General features: G+C 44.7%; 1 protein-coding gene across 2 annotated transcripts; it reads right to left on the bottom strand.

The window, feature by feature from the left end:
* Window positions 1-354: 354 nt before the first annotated feature.
* Window positions 355-3,888, bottom strand: LOC123189128 (uncharacterized). Of its 2 annotated transcripts, XM_044601465.1 has the most exons (7): window positions 3,078-3,885; window positions 2,844-2,991; window positions 2,712-2,765; window positions 2,526-2,617; window positions 1,293-1,528; window positions 934-1,107; window positions 355-838 (listed from the first exon to the last, which is right to left on the bottom strand). In XM_044601465.1, exons 1-7 carry the CDS (start codon window positions 3,773-3,775, stop codon window positions 741-743), a joined length of 1,500 nt encoding a protein of 499 aa, XP_044457400.1. In that variant the 5' UTR covers window positions 3,776-3,885; the 3' UTR covers window positions 355-740. The 2 variants fall into 2 exon arrangements, with proteins under 2 accessions (XP_044457400.1, XP_044457401.1); XM_044601466.1 differs by lacking the exon at window positions 355-838 and having other exon boundaries at window positions 948-1,159; window positions 3,078-3,888.
* Window positions 3,889-14,119: the final 10,231 nt, after the last annotated feature.

The following is a 14,119-nucleotide window of genomic DNA, read 5'->3' as shown; positions in this document are numbered from 1 at the left end:
GCCCACATCAGTTGCAGATGCCACCGTCGGCACTGGACCAAAATCGACGAATACTCAATTTACTCAACTGACACGACACCAAACAGCTAACAAAAGATTAAAAGAACATCTGAAATGACAAATCTCAGTAGCAGCACACTAAGGTTCAGGAGTTCAGAATGCCAGACTGGGACTACATGCCAACCTATGCAATGAACCACCTGCGGCCACAGCAAAGCTAACAGGTTGCGTTCAGTAAGGCGTTCTTGGTCAAACAATATTCGGTTCTCTAGCTGGTAATGTTTGATGTGAAAAAGAAATGGCAACATCACACAGCACACTTGCTGGGTAGCCATCACTCATTAGAGCACGGAAGGAAGAAAAATGCCTTTCTCCAATACAGTACAGCACTACAGCTCAACAACAGCGTTACAAGTTACTACTAGAGCACAATACAACATTCTGATGACCTGACCTAACGCCATACGCAGGCATAAAGACGACTTTATACAAAGGCTCTTCAACTAGTCTAACCATCACATTACAGACAGATACTACAAACAAACAACTTCTCATGGCAGAGCCGCTACAACAGATGTCACGCAACAAGCACCCGATGCAAATCAAGGTGTGAGCCTTCTCTCCGAGGAACATTACCCTCTCTCCCATCCACAAAGATCCATGCAATCAACGAAGATGCACGCTGCCGTGAGAGAATACGAATGTCCCAATGCTACAACAAAGTTAACCCCCCTTGTGAATTAAGTTATCCTTCCTGACTGGTCAACTAACGTACCTACTTGGTCGCCACAAATAGCTCTGGACATGTTACCAGGCTCTAACATGTTAAAGATGACAACTGCAAGAAATGAACACACACAAATCATCTTATGTATACTGCCAGAGGAGGCGCTAAACACAACTTTGAAATGAAAGATTCATAGAGAAACTAACCAGGAATATTGTTCTCCTCACAACATGTAATTGCTGTCATGTCCATTTTGCTGGTTCCTCTTGCTGCCAACTCCCTAAATGAGATGTGCTCAAATGGTGCACTGCCGTTGCTCCTAGGAGGACAACCATATTCATCATCTCCAATGACACCTTTAAGGACAACGTCTGCATTGACTGGTTGACAGCACATCTGGTTAGATTTCCTCTCCATAAAAGCTGATGTTCTCTTTCTCATAGAAAATAAAAACAGCAAAAAAAAATACACATTTAGGCAAGAAAAGATGTAGGTGCAAGCTAAATACTGAACAGGCATGTTAGAAAGAACAGGATGGAGTTTGGGAGAGGATTAACCGACATACTTTCAGAAGCTCTCAGTGCAGCAGCTGTATCTGTTGTAAAAAGTGGATTTCCTGTACCAGCACCAGTTCCACCAAAGATAACAACCCTTCCTTTTTCCAGATGGCGTATAGCTCGCCGCCTTATGTATGGTTCTGCAACCTCTTGCATCATCAATGCAGTCTGGACTCGTGTCTCCACACCTATTTTTTCCAGTGACGCTTGGAGCAATACTGCATTCATCACTGCTGCCATCATTCTGAAAAAAATTCAAGAAGCACCATAAATACATACACATGTAGCAACCACGGAAGGAAAGCTAGGATCGACAGGAGAAGTGTAATGCAAGCCTGATGGTCAGCATGAATTCATGTTTTCTAGCTAAAGATGTAGAAAATAAGAACAAACCATATGAAAATTGAGCTCCATTGGTTGCTGTTTAGTAGGAAATCACAGATGTGAATGATTGATTGTCTATTGAAACACTCAAACAAAAGGTACCAAGTCTGATGCACTGAAACAATGATGGGGATTGAAATGAAGAAGATCAAACAATAGTCTGTACTGTAGTTGTCACAGTCTACAGCTAAGGATTATACGTAGTAATAAAGATCAAAAGAGCAAACCACAATCCTCGTATATATTATTCGGGATCAAAGGCACATGAAATTGCCCAACTTAAAAAAACAATGGGATAAAAAGTCTAACCTAGCCTGGCACCTACCAGAGAGGACTGTTTGGTTACACCCCCACCCCCACGGACGAAAAGTTGGGAATACGGGTTAGAATTAGTTGATCGTGACTGTACGAGAATACCCTTTTTAAGTAATTTTAGATTCATGCAAACTCTTAGGGGGGATTGCCGAAGCAAAACTCTATACAAATAATTATTCAGGAAATGAAAAATATATTTTAAACTAAAACAACTACTCCCAGTTCTTAAGCTTGGTGAGTCACTGAGGCTCTGGCTATGTCTCTAATCATTTGTAGCTTCAGGGTAATGTATGAATTCATACTGGCACTTGCAATATAGATGCCTGGTTGCAAATCCATGATACATTAAAACAAGAATCTCAAGAATAGTTCCAAAGTAGTTTTATTAACACACAGATTGGACCAGCCTCAACCAATCTGTGCACTGGAACAAAATCCAAGGAAAAGCTATCCATATACTACTCTGTTTGGCATCTTATGCAAGCAGCCAAACTTCTTTAGTTTTGAGAAAGCTAACAATGACATGATTCCGAGATAATTACCCAATCGGATGCGTTGAAGCTCTATCAGTGCCAGTGGCAGCAACCCAAGAGTCAGCGCAGAATACATTCCGACCTCCCATGAGAATAGCCACCTGATTGGACAAAATGCAATATTAGCTTGGCCTGTATCGCTTGATATTTACAAAATGGAAGTCTAGAATAGTAGAATGAATGTGTTCTATTTACCTCAACACCATGGCGGCATGCCACTTGAACTTCTCTGGCAATCAGCATGATCACCTGGCAAGGTCACAAGGCTCTGTGTGAAATATTCAGGAGAGCAATGAACAAGATCTGTGCATATCTAACAAATACTACCTTAGGGTCAACATTATGAGGAGCTTCTCCAGCCAATGCAGTGCCCCCAATCTTCAGAAGTACCCTTTTCCATTTCGGATTCGAGAGAGGAGTGGATCTGGAATAAGGAACCATGGTGGTAGCGTGGCCAGTGCCGGAAGAAGGGTACCTGCAAGGATAAGCATCAGCTCGTCTCTAGACTCTCGACCATTAGATCCGCAAATTAATGAGAGAAAAGATGTCAAATGGAGCCACCTCTTGTTGCTGTGCTGCTGCTGTTGCCGCGGCTTATCGTCGTTGGTGGCCGGCGGCGGCTTGGGGGTGCCGGGCGATGGGGAGTTGCCCATAATCTGCTCCATTTGCTTGTACCAGGGCCAGAGGCTGGCCGAGGCGGAGCCGGCGATGCGTTGGCACTCTACCTTGTACCGCTTCTTGAGGTTGTCGATCTTATTCTTACACTGCTCCACGCTCTTGCCCCCGCTGCTCTTGCCTTGCCCGTCGGTCACGGCAGCGGCGACGTCCTCCCAGTCCCGCCCCCGGAGATTCCCTCGGTTGAGCTGCTCGAACCGGTCCATGTATGCGTCGAGGAGACTGCTGATGGCGCCGTCCGTCCACTCCTCCCGATCCTTCCGGTAGTCCGACGAGACGCCGCCGCCACGGCCCTTCCTCCCCCCGCCGCTGATGTAGGAGCAGTACTCGCCCCCATCGCTGAACTCCTCCGGGCGGTCCCTCCGCCGCTTGGTGTGGTACGACGCCTTCCCGCGGTCGGAGCTGTGGTTGCCCTCCTCCCGGGCCGGCGCGAAGGGGCCGGGGCCGGCGCCGGAGCCCGCGGCCGAGGCTTCGACGAGGCAGAAGCCCTGGGCCTGCTGCGGCGGGGCCGGCTGGGCGGAAGGCTGGGGAGCGGGGTGGGCGTCGTCACCGAGGAGGCCGAAGTCGTCGTCGCAGGAGGCCATGGGGTGGCGGCGTTAGGGCTGCGCCGCGGGCTCCGCTCCCGGCCACGGCGGCGGCGTTAGGGTGACGACGTTACCCCCGCTCGCTGGCCGCTGGGGGTAGGTGCCGGTGGTACCGGTACGCAGGTTATGATGATGGGGAACGGGCGCGACCCACGGAACCGTTACGGCTCGCTCACGGCTCCGTGACCTTGCCGCGTTACACGTTGCCGCGGAGAGGGTCCCTTCTTCCCGGAAAAAAGTGAAGCGGACCCACAGGTCGGTCCAATGCGATCACTGTGAGTGGCAGGCAGCCGTGTCGTCAGGCCCGTTTGAAGTTTGAAATTTGAGCTGGTCCGGAAGACCCAAAAATCTACTCCCTCGATTCCCAAATACTCCCTCCGTTTCCAAATATAGTATTTTTAGAGATTCTAACAAGCGACTACATGTAAAGCAAAACGAGTGAATTTATACTCTAAAATATGTCTACATACATCCGTATGTTGTAATTTATTTGAAATGTCTAAAAAGACTTATATTTAGGAACGGAGGGAGTATAAGTATTTTTAGAAATTCCAACATTGATTACATACGGAGCAAAATTAGTGAATCTACACTCTAAAATATACATACAACCGTATGTTGTAGTCCATTTGAAATGTCAAAAAGACTTATATTTAGGAACAAAGGGAGTATATTGCAACAACAAAAAATCTACTACCTTCATCCTTCAAAAACTATACTCCTAACTTTATTGGAGGGCCAAACTATCTAAAAGTATGACCAAAATTATGGAAAATATATCAATGTTAGTGAAACCAAATAGGTATATGCTGAAAATATATTTTATTATGAATCTAATGCTACTAATTTGATGGCATAAATATTGGTGTATTATTGTATAAATACGGTCTGACATAAAAAAGTTTGATTTTCCAACAAAGTTGAAAGTACATTTTTTTCAAGGACAAAGAGAGTACGTATGCAGCCAGCTTTTATTTTGTACTACCTCCATCAGGTATTTGTGGGGCCCTTCTTATTTTATGCTAAAATTTGACTATTAATTTCTAATAAAATGTAAACTATAAGTCACAAAAATATACTATGGAAAACCTTTTTCAAATACAAATCCAATAATATACTTATTGTATCGTATAATTTATATTTTTTTTAGTTTACATACGGTCAACATTTGACAAAAAATATGAGGGGGCCAATAAGCCCACAAGAAGATAATATCTCTTTGCTTTGCTTTCTTTTGTTTGTTTTGGTGCACAACTCCACTCAGGGCATCTTCAATCGGCGTACCCCAAATCGGGCACACTAATGATGCGTTTGGTTATCTTCATTAGGCTCAACTAAACTTGTTGGATGCAAATTTGGCCCGTTTGGTTTCCTGTTTTCATTGTTTGGCTCGCATTGCACACTTCTTAAAACACCTCTGAGCCAGGCCCAGCCGGAATGGCCGAATCGACTGTTTTCTCCCATCTAGGCTCACATCGTGCATAGGAGAGGAACACCGTCTCGAGCTGATGCGAAGAGGGGATGGCATGAGCTCGCGCGTGCGCCAAAAAACGGCGGGAGGAATTGGGTCAGGTCCCACCGAATCAGACGCCATATTTAGCCCCCATCGGGTCACCGCCAATTTCCCCGCCACCATTTCCCTCTGCGCGCTCTTCGTCCCTGGCGATTTCGTCGACGACCAACAGGTAAGTTTTGCATCTTCTCTGGTCAGCACTGGACGATGGCGGCACTTCGTCATTCTTCTCTTCTTTCACGACTTTCTCGTCAACTCCCTGCTCCCCGATGGATGTAAGTTCTATCACCCCTTCCCTATTCAATGTAGCTTTTATTTGTGAGCATGTGCTAGGGTAGATTTATGAGCAATATTAGCATTGCAGAGTGTCGATTTGTGACTATGTGATGTTGGGTAGATACTGGTGATGAATTGCTAGAATAGTAGAATAGTAATGTTTGGTAGTTTGATTCTATGATGTTCATGTTGTTTTCCAGTTCAGGTTCAATGATACTATAGTAGATCTGGTCATGACGTGTAAATCTGAGCATGTGCAGTACCATAGGATGCTAGTTTAATGCTTCGAACTCATTGGTAGCACTCTATGCCTGTGGTATGAACTGGTACTGATCCTAACCATTGTAGGACATGAGCACCCGAGAGATTAGCCAGGCCATTTGTCGTGGATATAATCCTGACAATACTAGGAGGGTAGGAATGTAGAGGCAAGCGTATCTACCAAACGGTGCAATTGGGAGTATGCTCAATGATTTATATCGGTTTGGACTCTCTGCGGTGGAGGCAATACGCTAGTCCTGTGATGCTCTTAGCTCTTGGCGTAAGGTACAATGTATGGATGCCCAACCTTCAGCCCGAAGCTTCCCTCCCAACTTATATGGAGTGCGCTAGGAGGGGTGCATAATGGCTGATATTAATTTTTCATGGCCTCAGGTGTGGCCGACTGCTTCATGGCATTTAATACTGGTAACTGCCATATTTAACTAGATTATAGCACCGTTGGATAACTGTAATCATTACGATGTCGTGGGCGAGAGGTATCCTAGGTAGCTGCCGACTGGTGGTTCAACCGACAGCTCCCTCCGTCTCCCTAGCTAACTGCTGGGGACGATCTGCAACGGGGGGTACTCACGACGGCAGGAGAGCCGAAGGACAGGAAAACCCTAGGCCTTGAGTGCAAGGGGGATATGTGTTCGCTTAAGCATATCTCAATTGCATATGTAACTAAAATCTTTTGAAATTGAGAACTACAAAGTGACAACATTATATACCAGCAAGCGTACAATACATGGAGGAACAACAGACAAAACCATGTCAAATATTTATTACTGAAAGAAATATGCCCTAGAGGCAATAATAAAGTTGTTATTTTATATTTCCTTATTCATGATAAAGGTTTATTATTCATGCTAGAATTGTATTGATCGGAAACCTTAATACATGTGTGAATACATAAACAAACAATGTGTCCCTAGTGAGCCTCTACTAGACTAGCTCGTTGATGAAAGATGGTTAAGGTTTCCTAACCATGAACATGAGTTGTCATTTGATAACGGGATCACATCATTAAGAGAATTATGTGATGGACAAGACCCATCCGTTAGCTTAGCATAATGATCGTTAAGTTCTATTGTTGTTGCTTTCTTCATGTCAAATACACATTCCTTCGACTATGAGATTATGCAACTCCCGGATACCGAAGGAATGCCTTATGTGCTATCAAACATCACAACGTAACTGGGTGATCATAAAGATGCTCTACAGGTATCTCCGAAGGTGTTTGTTGAGTTGGCATAGATCAAGATTAGGATTTGTCACTCCGAGTATCGGAGAGGTATCTCTGGGCCATCTCGATAATACACATCATAAGCTTGCAAGAAAACGACTAAGGAGTTAGTCACGAGGTGATGTATTACGGAACGAGTAAAGAGACTTTCCGGTAACAAGATTGAACTAGGTATGAAGATACCGACGATCAAATCTCGGGCAAGTAACATACCGATGGACAAAGGGAATTACGTATGTTGTCATAACGGTTCGACCGATAAAGATCTTCGTAGAATATGTAGGGACAATATGGTCATCCAAGTTCCGCTATTGGTTATTGACTGGAGAGGTGTCTCGATCATGTCTACGTAGTTCTCGAACCCGTAGGGTCCGCATGCTTAACATTCTATCATGATATAGTATTATATGAGTTATGTGATTTGGTGACCGAATGTTGTTCGGACTCCCGGATGAAATCACGGAGATGACGAGGAGCCTCAAAATGGTCGAGAGGTAAAGATTGATATATAGGACGATGGTATTCGTACACCAGAAGTGTCCGGAGGGTACCGGGTACATATCGGATCACCGGGAGGGGTTCCGGGCACCCCCGGCAAAAGATATGGGCCTTATGGGCCAAGAGGGGAAATATACCAGCCACAAGGGGCTGGTGCGCTCCCCATATGGGCCGGCCAAGGCGGAGAAGGAAAGGGTAAGGATGAAAGGAAAGAAAGGGAATAGGATTCCCCCTTCCTTCCCCCCTCCCCGTCTTTCCTTTCCCCTCCGATATATATGGCAGGGGGGGCGCGGCTTGGGAGGAGCCCAAGTAGGACTCGGTCCTACTTGGGGCGCCTCCTGGCCTCTCCCCTCCCCTCCCACCTATATATATGTGGGGGTGTCTAGCACACACCAGATCAATTGTTAGCCGTGTGTGGCGCCCCCCTCCACCGTTTACACCCCGGTCATATTTTTGTAGTTCTTAGGCGAAGCCCTGTGAGGATCACTTCACTATCACTATCACCACACCATTGTGCTGACGGAACTCATCTACTACCTCGACGACTTGCTGGATCAAGAAGGCGAGGGACGTCACCGAGTTGAACGTGTGCAGAATGCAGAGGTATCTTGCGTTCGGTACTTGATCGGTTGACGTGAGAAGAAGTTCGACTACATCAACCGTGTTGTGAAACGCTTTCGCTTACGGTCTATGAGGGTACGTAGATATACTCTCCCCCTTGTTGCTATGCATCTCCATGGGTAGATCACTGCGTGTGCGTAGAATTTTTTTTGTTTTCCATGCAACGATTCCCAACAGTGGCATCATGAGCTAGGTCTATGCGTAGATGATATGCACGAGTAGAACACAAAGAGTTGTGGGCGGTGATAGTCATACTGCTTACCACCAACGTCTTATTTTGATTCGGTGGTATTGTGGGATTAAGCGGCCCGGACCAACCTTACATGTCCACGCACATGAGACCGGTTCCACCGACAGACATGCAACTAGTTTTGCATAAAGGGGCTGGCGGGTGTCTATTTCTCCTACTTTAGTTGAATCAAATTTGACTACGGTCGATCCTTGAAGAAGGTTAAAATAGGAAACTTGACGAAACATCATTGTGGTTTTTTTCGTAGGTAAGAACGGTTCTAGCTAGAAGCCCGTAGCAGCCGCGTAAAACTTGCAACAACAAAGTAGAGGATGTCTAACTTGTTTTTGCAGGGCATGTTATGATGTGATATGGTCAATACATGATGTGATATACGTTGTTGTATGAGATGATCATGTTTTGTAAGTTATCGGCAACCGGCACGAGCCTTATGATTGTCTCTTTATTCCATGAAATGCAAAAGCCATGTAATTTATTTACTTTATCACTATGAGTTAGCAATAGTTGTATAAGCAATAGTTGGCGAGACGACCACGACGCAACGATGGTGATCAAGGTGTCGAGCTGGTGACGATGGAGATCATGACGATGCTTTGGAGATGGAGATCAAAAGCACAATATGATGATGGCCATATCATGTCACATATTTTGATTGCATGTGATGTTTATCTTATATGCATCTTATTTTGCTTAGAACGACGGTAGTACTATAAGATGATCCCTTCACTAAATTTCAAGGTAAAAGTGTTCTCCCTGAGTATGCACCGTTGCTACAGTTCATCGTTTCGAGACACCACGTGATGATCGGGTGTGATAGACTCTACGTTCACATACAACGGGTGTAAGACAGTTTTACACATGCAGAATACATGGGTTAAACTTGACGAGCCTAACATGTACAGACATGGCCTCAGAACACTGGAGACCGAAAGGTCGAACATGAGTCATATAGTAGATATGATCAACATAGAGATGTTCACCATTGATGACTACCCCATCTCACGTGATGATCGGGCATGGGTTAGTTGATATGGATCATATGTATCACTTAGACAACTTGAGGGGTGTTGATTTAAGTGGGAGTTCATTAGTAATTTGATTAACTGAACTTAATTTATCATGAACTTAGTCTTGATAGTTTCGCATATCTATGTTGTAGATCAATAGCTCGCGATATAGCTCCTATATATTTTTAATATGTTCCTAGAGAAAACTAAGTTGAAGTATGATAGTAGCAATGATGTGGACTGGGTCCGTGATCTTAGGATTATCCTCATTGCTGCCCAGAAGAATTATGTCCTTGATGCACCGCTACATGACAAACCTGTTGCAGGAGCAGATGCAGACATTATGAACGTTTTGCAAGCTCGATATGATGACTACTTGATAGTTTAGTGCGCCATGATTTATGGCTTAGATCCGGGACTTCAAAAATGTTTTGAATGCCACAGAGCATATGAGATGTTCCAAGAGCTGAAAATTGGTATTTCAGATTCATGCCCGTGTCGAGAGGTATGAGACCTTTGACAAGTACTTTACCTACAAGATGGAGGAGAATAGCTTAGCCGGTGAGCATGTACTCAGAATGTTCGGATACTACAATCGCTTGAATCAAGTGGGAGTTAATCTTCCAGATAAGATAGTGATTGACAAAGTTCTCTAGTCACTATCACCAAGATATTAGAACTTCGTGATGAACTATAATATGCAAGGGATGACAAAAATGATTCCCAAGCTCTTCGTGATGCTGAAATTGGCGAAGGTAGAAATGAAGAAAGAGCATCAAGTGTTGATGGTTAACAAGACCACTAGTTTCAAGAAAAAGGGTGAGGGAAAGAAAGGGAACTTCAAGAAGAATGACAAGCAAGTTGCCACTCCCGTGAAGAAGCCCAAAGCTAGACCCAAGCCTGAAACTGAGTGCTTCTACTATGAAGGAAATGGTCACTGGAAGTGGAATTGCCCCAAAAACTTGGCAGATAAGAAGGATGGCAAAGTGAATATAGGTATATTTGATATACATGTTATTGATGTGTATTTTACTAGTGTTCGTAGTAACCCCTATGTATTTGATATCAGTTCAGTTGCTAAGATTAGTAACTCAAAATAGGAGTTGCATAGACTAGTTAAAAGTGAGGTGACGATGTGTGTTGGAAATGATTCCAAGGTTGATATGATCACCATCGCACACTCGTTCTACCTTCGGGATTAGTGTTGAACCTAAATAAATGTTATTTGGTGTTTGCGTTGAGCATGAATATGATTTGATCATGTTTATTTGCAATACATTTATTCATTTAAGTCAGATAATAATTGTTGTTCTATTTACATGAATAAAACCTTCTATGGTCATACACCCAGTGTGAATGGTTTATTGAATCTCGATCGTAGTGATACACATCTAACATTCTTAAGAAGTTGATCCCCACCATTACTAATACACTCAACATGCACATCATCCACATCATCATTCAGTTTGCAAATTCTCTTAACATGCAGCTACTCAACTCTGGAATGCAGCCACTGTTGGGGAACGTAGTAATTTCAAAAATTACCTATGCACACGCAAGATCATGGTGATGCATAGCAACAAGAGGGGAGAGTATCGTCCACGTACCCTCGTAGACCGTTAAGCGGAAGCGTTATGACAACACGGTTGATGTAGTCGTGCATCTTCACGATCGACCGATCCTCAGTACCGAACGCATGACACCTCCGCGTTCAGCAGACGTTCAGCTCGGTGACGTCCCACGAACTCACGATCTAGTAGATCTCGGGGAAGAGTTTCTTCAGCACGACGACGTGGTGAAGATGTTGATGAAGCTACCGTTGCAGGGCTTCGCCTAAGCACCGCCACAGTATGACCGAGGTGGATTATGGTGGAGGGGGGCACTGCACACGGCTGGGAGAGATCAATGATCAACTTGTGTGTCTAGAGGTGCCCCTGCCCCCGTATATAAAGGAGCAAGGGGGAGGCCGGCCGGCCCTAGAGGGCGCCCCAGGAGGAGGAATCCTCCTCCTAGTAGGAGTAGGATTCCCCTCTTTCCTACTCCTACTAGGAGGGGGAAAGGAAGGGGGAGAAGGAGAAGGAAGGGGCCCCCCTTCTCCTAGTCCAATTCGGACCAGAGGGGGAGGGGGCGCGTGGCCTGCCCTGGCCGGCCCCTCTCTCTCTCCACTAGGGCCCAACGAGCCCATTAACCCCCGGGGGGTTCCGGTAACCCCTCCGGCACTCCGGTAAAATCCTGATTTCACCCGGAACTCTTCCGATGTCCAAATGTAGGCTTCCAATATATCAACTTCATGTCTCGACCATTTCGAGACTTCTCGTCATGTCTGTGATCATATCCGGGACTCCGAACTACCTTCGGTACATCAAAACATATAAACTCATAATACCGATCGTCACAGAACTTTAAGCGTGCGGACCCTACGGGTTCGAGAACTATCTAGACATGACCGAGACATGTCTCCGCTCAATAACCAATAGCGGAACCTAGATGCTCATATTGGTTCCTACATATTCTACGAAGATCTTTATCAGTCAAACTGCATAACAATATACGTTGTTCCCTTCATCACTGGTATGTTACTTGCTCGAGATTCGATCGTCGGTATCTGATACGTCTCCGGCGTATCTACTTTTCCAAACACTTTTGCCCTTGTTTTGGACTCTAACTTGCATGATTTGAATGGAACTAACCCGGACTGACGCTGTTTTCAGCAGAATTGCTATGGTGTTATTTATGTGCAGAAACAAAAGTTCTCGGAATGACCTGAAACTTCACGGAACATCTATTCGGAAATAATAAAAAATCATTGCAAAAGATGATGGCCAAGGGGCCCACCACCTGTCCACGAGGGTGGGGGGCGCGCCTGCCCCCTAGGGCATGCCCCCCTACCTCGTGGCCCCCCTGGAGCTCCTCCGACCTCAACTCCAACTCTATATATTTGGTTTCAGGGAGAAAAAATCAGAGAGAAGAAATCATCGCGTTTTACGATACGGAGCCGCCGCCAAGCCCTAAAACCTCTCGGGAGGGCTGATCTGGAGTCCGTTCGGGGCTCCGGAGAGGGGAATCCATCGCCATCATCATCATCAACCATCCTCCATCACCAATTTCATGATGATCACCGCCGTGCGTGAGTAATTCCATCGTAGGCTTGCTGGACGGTGATGGGTTGGATGAGATTTATCATGTAATCGAGTTAGTTTTGTTAGGGTTTGATCCCTAGTATCCACTATGTTTTGAGATTGATGTTGCTATGACTTTGCTATGCTTAATGCTTGTCACTAGGGCTCGAGTGCCATGATTTCAGATCTGAACCTATTATGTTTTCATCAATATATGAGAGTTCTTGATCCTATCTTGCAAGTCTATAGTCACCTATTATGTGTTATGATCCGTTAACCCCGAAGTGACAATAATCGGGATAATTACCGGTGATGACCGTAGTTTGAGGAGTTCATGTATTCACTATGTGTTAATGCTTTGGTCCCGTACTCTATTAAAAGGAGGCCTTAATATCCCTTAGTTTCCATTAGGACCCCGCTGCCACAGGAGGGTAGGACAAAAGATGTCATGCAAGTTCTTTTTCATAAGCACGTATGACTATATTCGAAATACATGCCTACATTACATTGATGAATTGGAGCTAGTTCTATGTCACCCTATGTTATGATTGTTACATGATGAACCGCATCCGACATAATTCTCCATCACCGATCCATTGCCTACGAGCTTTCCATATATTGGTCTTCGCTTATTTACTTCTCCGTTGCTATTGCTATCATCACTACAAAATACCAAAAAACATTAATTTTGCTATCATTACCTTTTGCTATCGTTACCACTACTATCATATTACTTTGCTACTAAACAATTTGTTGCAGATATTAAGTTTCCAGGTGTGGTTGAATTGACAACTCAGCTGCTAATACTTGAGAATATTCTTTGGCTCCCCTTTTGTCGAATTGTGACGCCCGGGTAATCAAGCTACAGTAACCCTCTGGTGATGATGCCACGTCACCTCGATTATTGTTGATAATCTCGCGTTAGTTCAGAATCGATCCAAATTCAAATCTGAATTAAAGTCAAAACAATTAAAATATTCAAAAGTCAAAACTAAATTGTTCCTAATGTGTCAAATAATCCATAATAAATGTTGGTAAAGAAATCATCTTTTAATAAATACTTAAATGCACTAAATAAACTAAAACAGCGATAAAACAATTATCTAAAATGCTTTTAAGATAATAAGCAAATGCAAAATACTTTATTTAAGTGCCAAAATATTTGGGGTTGTGACCTATTTAATAACACCAAATTAGTTGTCGCTTTTAAATTTTATAAAACTAAAATAAAACAGAAAATAAAAATAATAAAACTGTAAAAAATAAAAAAATAAAATAAAAACAAAAGGCCCCCTCCCCACTGGGCCTCTTGGCCCAGTCGGCTCAGCCGACCAAGCCAGCCCCTCCTCGCTTCCCTTAACCCCCACCCCGACCGGAAACCCTAGCCCGGTCCGGTTCCACTACTCCCGCACGAACCCCACTCCCCCACGATCCCCTTCTCCTCCCCCCACCAATCTGGATCGGGATCGGCCCCGATCCCGTCGACCCCGACGCCCAGGACCACCTCGCCGGCACCCCTTCCTCGTCGTACCGCCCATCATCGTCGTCGCCTG

Source organism: Triticum aestivum, chromosome 2A (assembly GCF_018294505.1).
Source record: "Triticum aestivum cultivar Chinese Spring chromosome 2A, IWGSC CS RefSeq v2.1, whole genome shotgun sequence".
NCBI lineage: Eukaryota > Viridiplantae > Streptophyta > Magnoliopsida > Poales > Poaceae > Triticum > Triticum aestivum.
Note: the sequence above shows the minus strand (reverse complement) of the source record. Positions and strands in the feature narration are given on the sequence as shown.